General features: G+C 44.0%; 1 protein-coding gene across 2 annotated transcripts in view; it reads left to right on the plus strand.

Annotated features, from left to right (window-relative positions):
* YDJC (YdjC chitooligosaccharide deacetylase homolog) overlaps positions 1-8,158 on the plus strand; it is a 32,407-nt gene extending 24,249 nt beyond the window's left edge. For both annotated transcript variants that reach the window (XM_073629061.1, XM_073629066.1), the window contains exons 5-6: positions 716-893; positions 6,689-8,158. In XM_073629061.1, coding sequence (XP_073485162.1) covers positions 716-893; positions 6,689-7,025 — 515 coding nt within the window. In that variant the 3' untranslated portion in view covers positions 7,026-8,158. The remainder of the gene's footprint in view (positions 1-715; positions 894-6,688) is intronic.
* The last annotated feature ends 3,853 nt before the right edge of the window (positions 8,159-12,011 follow it).

Below are 12,011 nucleotides of genomic sequence, written 5' to 3' on the forward strand. Positions count from 1 at the left end.
TAAATAAATAAATGCATACTATATATGGGAGGCTGTGTCTGCTGATGAAAATGCTAGTTTCCTGGCTTGACCCTCTGGCTTATCAGTAAGGTGAAGGTATATGGGCCAAGTATTTCACCCCTTTATACAGGTGTGTGTGGGTTTTTTTTTTTTTTTTTTTTTTGCCAGGTTGCATGCTCGGATAAGGGTCTGGTATAGATTTTGCGGGGGTCCCTACGCCGTTTTTTTTTTTTTTATTTTGGCGTGGGGTCTCCCTTAAAATTCATACCAGACCTGAAGGGCCTGATATGCATTGGAGGGGGACCCTACACGTTTTTAAGTTTTTTTTCATTTTTATTTCATTGCCCAGCATTCACAAGTCGCACCCAAATCACATCTGTGTATCATGCAGGTGTGACCTTCATGCGACTTTTGAGGGTTTACATTGAGGTCTATGGACCTAAAGTCTTATGAAACTCAGACCAAAGTAATGCGGGAACTACTTTGAATTCGCACAGATATGAACAGTTATCATTTGGAAACATGGTGTCCAAAGTCACATGGCAAGTCACACAAGTATGAATGGGGCCAAAATGTATATTTATTGAATAGATTTATGGGTGGTAGAGCAACTGCACAAACATGACTTACATGGTTTTGTTTTGTTAACATCAGAAGGTGTTTTTTTTTTTTTTTTTTTGTTTGTTTGTTTTTTATGTGTTTATCTTTTTACCAGGAATCAGAGAAGTGTTTGCACAAGTGCTGCATGAACATGGAATCATCTATACTCGTGTCCCTGTGGAAGTAGGTCTAAACAAGTGTGACTGGATTCAGGGAGAACTAATGGAGTTTTACAGAGGGGTAGAGAATGATGCCTTAAACACGGTGGAAGTTTTCAAGAACCATGACATCCGGTAAGAACATGATTGTATCAGAACTGAAGTACTTTGATTACTAAAAGGAAACAAATAATGAGAATGTATTGCAGACTTACTGTAGTATCCGTATAACAGGCTATCATTATCAGAGGAAAGTGAATTATGGCAGCCCTTACATTTTTCTCTTCTGAGGTTTGCTTCAAGCTTTGCTGCATGAGGTCTTTGCCTCGGTACTAGTATGTGATTTGTAAATCTTAGAGTAGAATCTTCCATCAAAGGCTTCTGGGATGTAATAAATAAGATTCCTTTTACATGTGCTTGTCACAACCTTGTTAACATGTTGTTCCTGACCTTCCATGACCAGTGGTCAGGCTGATACTAGCAGCGCTCTTCAGCACAGCTCTTCTAATGCAGAAAAACCGCCTGAGTTCTGTGAGACAGTGGTGTCCTCCCGGCTGAACATACTAGTTGCCAGGCTTGAGGAACGGATGGACATCTAAGCATGTCCCCTGGCAGGCACTTCCACATGTGGGCAATGCTTGGGCAGTACTCTCAAAATATCTAAAAGCTCAGCTAATATCTTGCTATTTTTTTAACCAAGTAGGCAGTGCAGATTTTAAATATGTTCAATGAGCTGGGCCCTTTTTAACCTCCCCCTTTTTTTTTTTTTTTGGAATCTTGCTTACCTAGGTGGATGCAGCATCGGTCCAATGCTGCATCTGTCCCTCGCTGACTTTAAGGCTGAGAACTGAGCAATCAAACACCGCTGATTACTCGGTTCTCAATGATCCGTGAGCAGAGAGCTGGTGACTGGGCTGTAGAGGGGGCGGGAGCAGCTGGCTCAGATTCTCAGCGGCTTGTCCAGGCATCTAAGCAAATCCCAACCATATGGTCACGATCTTTCCCGAGCCTGGAGCGGCTCTGTGACATCAACCTGCTGTCTGCTGAAAATGGATCGCAGGCAGGTAGAACAAACTGCACTCCTGTGATCCCCAGGAGAAGTACAGCTAAATGAGCTTTGGCAGTACTTCTTTATTTCCAATGAAAAAATAAAAAAAAATAAAAAAAATAAGCTTTATTGAGATAAGATACATGGCACATTTAAACCAGATATGAGACATTGGGATTAGCGGTTACAGATACTGGAGATTATCAACCATATTCATGACTGCATATATCAATATATGTAGAATAACCTATATGTAAAGTTATCGTAATGGGTTTTAACTAGGGTTGTCCCGATACCACTTTTTTTAAGACCGAGTACAAGTACCGATAACTTACCGATTACCGATACTTTTTTTTTTTTAATGTCACGTGACAGGTTTTTTTTTTTTTTTTTTACAATGCTTTCTTTTTTTCTTTTTTTTTTTTTAGGGAGGGAGGGGTGGATGGTGTCTGTGTGTTTTTTATTTTAATTTTTATTATTTTTTACAATATTTTTTTTATTATTGCAATACTTTTTTTTTTTTTTTTTTTTTTTTCTTTAATCAGCCCTGTTGGGGGGATTTGTGAGATATCAGGGGTCTTAATAGACCCCTGAAATCTCCCCCCTTGAGACAGAGAAAGAGACAGAGGATAGAGATTCCCCAATTCCTTTCTTTGCAGCTTCAGCTGCACTGAAAATGAATGGAGAGAAGACAGTGACTCCTCTCCATTCATAAACTGAGACATCCTAATCACAGGAGATTACAATGTTTCAGTTATGTGAATGGACAGAGTCAGTGATCACTGACTCTGTTCATACATCAAAGGAAGGAGGATGACATGGAGAGGGATAGCAGAACGGAGGGGGACACAGAGGAAAACTGGCGGGGGACATGGAGAAAGAAAGGAGGGGGACGGCAGAACGGTGGGGAACACGGAGGAAGAAAGGAGGGGGATGGCAGAACGGCGGGGGACATGGAGGAAGAAAGGAGGGGGACGGCAGGACGGCGGGGGACACGGAGGAAGAAAGGAGGGGGACGGCAGAACGGCGGGGGACACGGAGGAAGAAAGGAGGGGGGCGGCAGAACGGCGGGGGACACGGAGGAAGAGAGGAGGGGGATGGCAGAACGGCGGGGGACATGGAGGAAGAAAGGAGGGGGACGGCAGAACGGCGGGGGGCAGCAGCAGAACGGAGGGGGACATGGAGGAAGAAAGGAGTGGGACAGCAGAAGGGAGGGGGCATGGAGGGGGACTGGAGGAGGATACGGTGACAGTCAGCGGTGATCGCGTGTGGGGGAGTTACAAGCACCGATCACCGCTGTAGAAATTTCACTAAAGCAGCGGAAATGGGGGGGGGGGGAAGGTTGTAACTCCCCCACTCACCGATCACCGCTGACTGTACAGGTATCGGGTGAAGTAACGAAGCATTTGCTCGAGTACAAGTACTTGGGCAAATGCTTGGTATCGGTACCAATACTAGTACCGGTATCGGGACAACCCTAGTTTCAACCATAAGTACAATAAAATTCCAATTTTTAATTCTTCCTTCTTTTTTTTCTTCTTTCTTCTTTTTCCAAGACCGTTGCACTTAAGAAGGTAGCAATGAATTTGTCGATATCTGGAAATAGGCCCAGCCACACAATTTAGCCCACGTTCACACCGGGGTGATTTGGCATGTGATTAGACATGTCAAATTGGCGGCTATTGCCAGCAATAGCACGTCCGAATTGGTGCAATGCTGACTTTGCGGCGCCGCAGCGATTTCAAAAAGTAGTTCATGTACTGCTTTTGCCGACTTTGGGGGCGATTTCAATAGACATGAACCCGCCCAGATGTCTCTGAAATCACTCCAGAAGTTGGACTGACATGCAGGTATGAAATTGTGCGAGTTCAGCTGAACTTGCACGATTTCTAACCCACAGCAATGGTGAACCTAGGCTTCGGGTCTAGGACCAGTGGGGAGCCCGTCACATGTAGGAAAAGGATCACCTGGAGCCAAAAGGTACGTATAATCGGACAGCTCCATATTAAGTGGTAGAGCCATGTGCAGAGACACATAGTGGGCAGAGTGGACTGTGGGTGGGTTGGTAGCAGGCAATTATTTGAGGTATTTGTTCGCCCGGTGTAAAATATCTAATTGTGTTAATCCGTCTGATATTTTAGGGGAAACAAATTTAGCATTTTCTCAAATTTTTTCCCAATCAGTATCCTCTATGGCTCCAATATCAGACTCCCAGCCATCTTTAGCTTTGTAAGCCAGTGAGTAGTATCTAATATGGGAGGAGTAGTCAGGGAGCGATGCATGGTATTAAACTGGGTTTGTGGGGCATGGCGAAGTTGTAGATATCTAAAGAATAAGTGGTTAGGGAGAGGGAATACCTCCTTTTAGTGTTTGAAATGTTTTAGGTCCAGAGGTAGTTGTAACTTGGTGTAAGTATATTATTCCCCTGGTAGCCCACACTATAGGGTCTGGAACTGTGAGTAGTTCTGATTATTATACCATAAGGGGGGTTTGGGAGTCAGTTGGCTGGACATTAGGTTTGCGTAAGGTATGTTCCCATACTCATCTGTGGTGTAATAGTACTCCCATCATGGCACGAGGGGGATCATGGTGTGATTTTTCCATGGAAAATGGCCTGTAGTGGGGTGTAAGCAGGATGGTCTGGGCTAAGACATAAGGACTGGTATCGTTGAAGGTCAGTTTTGTCAAAATAGTAGAAGTGGGATAGTTGGGAGGCTATGTAGTAGTCCCGAAAATGGGGAAGGACAGTTCCTTCTAATGAAGTGGGGTTTTTAAGGACTGACTACGCTAATTTGTGCCTGCCATGTTCCCAGACAAGAGTTAAGGATGGATTCTAGGGTCCTAAAGAATTTTAAAGGTATATAAAGGGGTGCATGCCACATCGAATATAATATCTTGGGTAAGAGTATCATTTTCATTAGGTTTATTCGACCCATCACGCCCAGAGGCAGCCTGGCCCAGGTTTATGTTTTGGTTTTGACTAATGCAAACAGAGGTTCCATATTAAGGGGGAAATAATCTCTAAGCTGTCTAGTGACAAGCACTCCCAGATATTTAATAGAGGACACCCTGGGGAAGGGGAAGGGGGGGAGCGGAGGGAAGTGATCAAGGGGCAAGATTTGAGATTTTGACCAGTTAATACTCAATCCAGAGTATTTCTCGATCTTCTCTATGGTGCACAATGCAGCCTGTAGAGAGGGCCCAGGATCTACTAAGTACAGAATTGTGTCATCAGCAAAAAAGCCAGTTTTTTTCAGTAATGTTTCCTATTTTTAGTCCAGAGATATTTGGGTCAGATCTAATGGCGATGGCCATGGGCTCAGCAGCCAATGTGTACAGTAAAGGGGAAAGATGACAGCCTTGACGGGTGCCTCATTCCAAAGGAAACTGAGCAGATAGCCATCCATTTACAAATACTCTTTGGATGATTGATCCAGAAGCTGGACCCACCGTATGTACTTTCGGCTGAACCCAAAGTTCCGCAGACATTCTATTAGGTAGTTTCCACTCCACTGAATGTACTTCTCCTTTTTAAAGGCTATTTCTCATTTTGGCTTTTGTCCAAGAGGGGGACAGTTATTGTCACCTATCACCTGCACCCTTTTTCTCCCTGTCCTCTCTCCACCATTTCCCCCTTCCTTTCGTATGTATTTATTTTGCCTTCACCCCCCCCCCCCCACCCCCACTCTTCTAACCCCATCCTCTGCTCTCATCTCTGTTCACTACCTTTTTATGTGTATTATACACTATTGCATGTGTATTATCGTTTCTTGAAAAATTAACAAAATGTGGTGGAATTTGGCAAAATGTATTTAAAGTGGATGTAAACCCACTGTCATTGTTTCTAATTTAATAACATAGGGCATATCTAGAAGGAGATACATGCCTCCTGCATGTATCCTTACCTGTCATAATTCACCCCTTTAGCTCAGTGGAGCCCTGTAATATTTCCGAATCTGTGGGCGGATCTGCTGTCCAGGGCTCGGTGGGCGGAGTAGTGATGTCAGAGGACTCCTTCGCCCACCACTACACTCCCCTGGCCAGCCAGTGTTGCGAGGATAAGCCTTGCGCCAGGGCAGACTAAAGGGCACGCACAGGCGTGGCATAACGCGTTCTGTGAAGAAGCAGAGCACGCTCATGGCCCCATGTCACTCTTGCTCATGTGCACATACTCCGCAGTCTACATGGGACAAAAGGAGGGGGGATGGGAATTGCACATAATGCCTCTCTAAGACTCCTGCATGAGATATGTAAATCACCTGTCACTCAGCATGGGGGAAGAACTTGCTGGTATTTGTCTGTCTGTTTTTATCTCACTGAAAAAAGATAAGAGGATTGCTCAGAGCTGGATTAACTCTTTGTGGCAAGACTGGGCACAGATCACATGAAATCCTATACTGTACAAGTTGCAAGCCTTAATTTGAAAAAAAAATTGGGTTTACATCCACTGTAAACATTTTTTAGCTAATTTCCGGCAACTTTGCTGGGTCATACAGTCTATTGCATTTACTGAGACGTGCGTTGGACCTGACATTTGCTACCTGATTTGCCGCTCTAGACATTTGCTAACTGATATTTTAAAATGTGCAGGCTTGTTTGTGTATTTTGTTGAATTCCTTTATTAAAGATTTAACAAAAAAAAATTCTCATCCTGTTCAGTCTGACACCTGGACACAGAGTGAGGGAAATTTCTCTCATGGTGACACAAATAAAATCCCAAAAGAGGTTCTAACTCTACTGAGGTTCCTCACTCTACTAGAGACTTTCACTGCTTCCTGTGTCCCCATTGAAGGCATTTTTCATCTGATCTATCCACATTTTGTAAAAATAGCATTTGGCAGGATTGTCGTTTTTAATGTTTTCACTTTGTTTCCTATTGCAGGTGGCCAGACATCTATATTGGTCTTAGCACAATGGGAAAGAATATGACAATAAGTAACATCCAGCAAGCCCTGGATTATAGTATTCAGTCTCTTCATGGCTGCCGATCCTCACACAGCTCACTGCGCAGTCCACATTCGCGTACCAGTATCACCATTGAACTTATGACCCATCCTGGATACCCCAGTGTCCCCCCAGTAGGAGGCTGTGGAGAAGGCCCAGATGACTTTTCTCAGTCATGGGAGCGTCTGCATGAAATGGAAGTCTTGAAAAATCCCCTGCTGCACAATTATTACAGTGAGATGGGGATACAGTTGTGCTCATTTAAGGACCTTTAGTTTTGGGAGAGGCAATAGGTTGGTGATGTCATGTGACATACTACACCCTATGGTGACCGGTGGCATGAAAGTAAAGCAAGAAAGAACTGGAGCTGCAGTATAAGCACTTTAATTTTCATATTTTGTCTTCATAAATATTATAAGTGCATCCAAGGCATTTAGGCTCCAGGCACACAGACACTTTCATGCATCCAATTTAAATTGCAGATTTACTTCAGAACTGAGGGAAACCGCTGCAGTTTATAGCTTCCCATAGTAATGAATGGCTATATGCTAACTGTACGGGTATAAATACATACATGCTTGGCTAAGCTCATATATAGGTGTAAATCCCTGAACACACAAAAATTGTGTTCAGAGATTTATGCCCATTTGTGGGTTTTTTCAAGCAGTTAACTTACACCTGTGTGTGAGCATATGGTAGCATGGTGTATGCTAGTGTACAGCCATTGATATCTATGGGGGGCAGTACGCTGTAGCTGCCTTTTCCTGGGCATGGAAATATGCGCACATATTACACTGGATGCCTGAAAGCATTTGTTTGGATGAGGCCTTAAGCAAACATTATTCTTTTAAAAGACATCAAACTACCTCTGCTGGTCTGGTATGTATATTAGCAAACATAACTGGTAACAGAACAATTTCTGTAGAAACATCGTTTTAAAATCAGTTTCAAATAATTGAATATTTTATGTCTAACTGCTTTATTTTGCTTTTTTTTTTTTTTGCCCTATAACATCCGCAATCCACATTGACCCTCCTGAAGTATTGTATGTACGGTACATAAAGTATGAACACGTAAAGGATTAAAAATTACCACCACATTCTCCCTAGCAGAGGTGTACTGACAGCCAGTATGTAGTTCTGACTGGGTTTCCTTACTATTCTATTCAAGTACACTATTGGTGTTGGTGATCCTTTTTATGTTGTTTGCAGCATACACCAACTTATTTAGAATTTATTTTTGATCTGTATCAGTATTTTTAGTCATATTTGGTAGTGTTGTCTTAATATTTTACACACATTTGTCTGCTTTATTTTTCTGATCCCAAACCCTGTCAAAATAACTGAAGAGTCAATGCAAAATGTTCATGCAGTTGGCTCATAAGATATTATTAAAAATGCTGATATAATTGTATTGTGTGGGTATCAATATTATGGTTTTAATATGTAATTTCATACATCACTGGACACAGATCAGCTTCAAAGTGTCACCCAAGGCAAAACCTTTTAGATAGAGTAAAGCCTAGTATACACTAGTATTATTTTTTTTTTCAACCCAGCAGGGCTGAACTACAAAACTGACAGCTCAGAAGGAGGAATTTTCTTGGTACGAACAGTAAACAGTACAAATAGGTTGTACCTGGGGGCACAGACAGTAATAAAAACCTGATATGTGTTCTAATCCATCTCCGCTCCATCCAAAACTAAAAAAAATGTCTCCCTTCGTCTTTCAGGACAGCACCTGGAGAGAGCGCAGCTCCACCCACTTTCCCAGGAAACACTGCAGTAAGTTTTCTTTATAGACCGGACGCTTCCACCATGGCCTCAATTGTAGTGTTTCCTCCACCATGGTGGAAGTGCTGCAGGGAACCAGGGGTGCACTACGTTTTCTCCAGGTGGGGAGAGTATGTCAAGGCCAGCCCAGCATCCCCTCCCATACAGGAGGGGGGTGCTCTGGCGTCTCTTCCTCTTCATACCCGGCGAGGGTCAGGCTGCTGGGGGTCCCGCTCTCTGGCTGAAAGAGGGATGGCATGCTCCACTGCGGTGAGAGCAGCATCGCCTCCGTTCGTAAGCCTCCATGCCTTTCCTGGTCCCAGGTGGCGAGTGCTTCATTTCTGGCCGGGGCAGGGCTTCCGGCGGTGCGACGTGGCTTCCGGTTCCAGCTGCTGGAACGCAGGACGAGGGGGCGGCCTCCTGCTAGTGTAATTTCCGGTCCTCGCAGTGCGAAAGGACCGGGAAGTTTAAATAAAAAGCAGCTGAATGTTACTGTGAATTCTGGCAGAATGGAAGAGGAACAGGCGGCGGTGGCAGGAGCCACTATCACCAACACCAGCCAGACCCAGGTAAGCAGGGACAGTGGTCTCTGTACATTAATCATTGGGTCTTGTATGTTTTTCCTCCCTTACTCCCATGGGGGGAGGAAAGGGAGCCTGCACCACTCTCCTTGGACCGTTTGTACTAAGGAGACTGTGTTTGTTCTTTTGAATGGTGATTCTGTGGGGAGTTTCACTAGTAAGCTGCGGTATCAAACACAGGGGCTAAAGGGTTAGCCCCTCTATTTGGCAGTTGGTTATTTTGCATTTAAAGCTGGTTACTGTTTATCTATATGTACTGTTTAGATATACATGTTAATAGAGGGCTGGTTTTGGTGTATTTCAGAAAGTTAAAGAAAAGACAAAACATTCCTCCCCTCCTCCTAAAAGGAAATGTCCATCCTGCAAAAATGCAGTCAGGGAGTCTTGGACCAAGGTGTTATGCAGGACCTGTATAGCAGATCTAGTTAAGGAGGAAACTTCCTCAGCTACACCTGCTACTCAATCAGGAGAACTATTAAGTTCCTTCTGGAAAAAACTGGCGGACACGTTTTAAAAGTTCTGTTCTTACCTGAATAAGTGCCCAGCTGCACAGCCTAAGGGCAGCACAGGGCAGCACAGTACCCTGTTCCCATCCATCTGTTTCTGCATCCAGAGGGGGCAGCAATTCCGAGGATGAACAGGGAAGTGTTTCCCCAGGTTCCAAGAAGAAGAGAATGAAGAAAGAGGTTTCTTCTTCACGCTGTAGGCTATCCTTAGATGAAGTGGATGATCTTTTGAAGACTATCCATACAACTTTGAACATCAAGGAGGACGAAGCCCAGTTGTCCTTCCACGATAAAATATTCCAAGGCATGGGTGAAGAGAAACATTGGGTATTTCCAGTACATAAGTGTCTATCTGAGACAGTGAAAAGAGAGTGGAAGGACCCAGAAAGGGCTCCTTTCTTTTCTAAGTCTCTCAAGCGGAGATTCCCTTTTGAAGGGGATAGCTCTCAAGTATGGAATAAAAAACCAAAGCTTGATGTAGCTTTTTCTCAAATATTGAACACAGACCTCGCTTTTGAGAATATGGGTGTCCTAAAGAACGCCATGAATAAAAGGGCAGACTCCCTATTAAAGAAAGCATGTGATTCAACCTTAGCCAATTTAAAGCCAGCTATGGTGTCAACTGTGGTGGCCAGCAACCTAGAGCGCTGGCTTGAGCAGTTGAAAGCCCATATTGAAGCAGAAACTTCCTGTAAGGACCTGTTGGATACACTGCCAGTACTACAGAAAGCAGTAGGGTACATGGCAGATGCCTCCGCTGAATCCATAAAAATGTCTGCAAGATCCTCGCCCCTGGTAAACTCAGCTTGTAGAGCATTATGGGTTAAAACGTGGTCAGGGGATACGGCCTCAAGCTAAGCTATGTGGTCTATCCTTTGAGGGGAATTTAGTTTTCGGACCTAATCTTGAAGCTGTACTCTATAGAACGGCAGATAAGAAGGCCTTCCCAGTAAAGAAGGTGATCCCTCAGGGCAAGAAAAATTTTCATGCTTTTCGCCAAGCCTAGGACACAAAAGAGGTTATAAAAAAAAAAAAACCCTGGAGGTCCCAAAGAGAGAGGGGCAAGTCAGGGGTACTGTTTCGCCCCCCCCTACCCAAAACAAAAAACAGTGACAGTCCTCCCACTGTGGGGGAAGGCTGCAAGCTTTTTTTTTTTTCCACAGTGGAAGACAACAACAACTAGTCCATTAATTCTCAAAATAATATCAGAGGGTTACAGACTGGAGTTCTCTCAACCCTCACCAACTCTGTTTTACATTACCCAGGCTCCCTGAGCCCTAGAAAAATCTCTAGCAATGTCATCTATCTTACAGGAACTGATGCAACAAAAAGTGATCATAGCTGTTCAACCCGAAGAGGAAGGACGGGGGTGCTATTCGCACGTATTCCTAGTAAGGAAACCATCAGGGAAGTTCAGATTAATTCTGAACCTGAAGATACTAAACAGATCAATCAGGTACAAAAAGTTCAGGATGGACACAATCTTTTCAATGAAAAGTCTTCTGACCCCAGGCTGCTTTTTGGTATCCATAGAATTGAGGGATGCGTATCTTCACGTCCCTATAGCACCAGCATTGCAGAAATACCTTCGGTTAGCGGTCAAGATGGGAGGGTCAAACTCACATCTTCAGTTCAGAGCCCTTCCTATCGGCTGTCATCCTCACCGAGGATATTCACGAAGGTTATAGCAGAGGCCTTAGCTCCCCTCAGATTAAAGGGAATATTGATGGGACCATATCTAGGCGACCTCCTACTGTTTGCCAAAACAGGGGATCTATTAGAGAAAGATCTGAAGGAGACAGACACTTCTTGGTTGGATCATAAACGGAGAAAAATCAAACATGATTCCATCCCAAACAATAAGGTTTCTGGGGTATACAGTACTATCAATTCCATACGGGAAAGAATTTTTCTCCCAGAAGAAAAAATAGAGAAGGTTCAAAATGCTGTAAAAAAGACCCAAACAAACCTGCCAATTTCTGTCAGGGCAGCCATGTCAGTATTAGGACTCTTCACCGCATCAATTCCAGCAGTGCAATAGGCACATCTCCACGCAAGGGATCTCCAGCAGGCAATTCTGTGGAATTGGTCCTACGGGGAGTCTCTGGAGAAATTGATCAAAATACCCCCTCAGGTTCAGAGAAAGCTGTGGTGGTGGAGGAGACAGTCAAATTTGGACAAGGGCCTACTCTTGTGTCGTCCTGTAGAAAGGAGGTTGACAACAGACGCGAGTTCTTGGGGTTGGGGTGCCCATCTGAAAGGACAGATGGCCCAAGGGACATGGACAAACAAAGAGGCCAAGAGATTCTCCAATTGGAGGGAACTAAGGGCCATTCTTCTAGGACTATGGGCCTTCAAGGATCAAGTCCAAGATCAACATATTCAGGTGTTGTCCGACAACG

The sequence above is a fragment of the Aquarana catesbeiana genome, linkage group LG01 (assembly GCF_042186555.1).
Source record: "Aquarana catesbeiana isolate 2022-GZ linkage group LG01, ASM4218655v1, whole genome shotgun sequence".
In the NCBI taxonomy this organism is placed as follows: domain Eukaryota; kingdom Metazoa; phylum Chordata; class Amphibia; order Anura; family Ranidae; genus Aquarana; species Aquarana catesbeiana.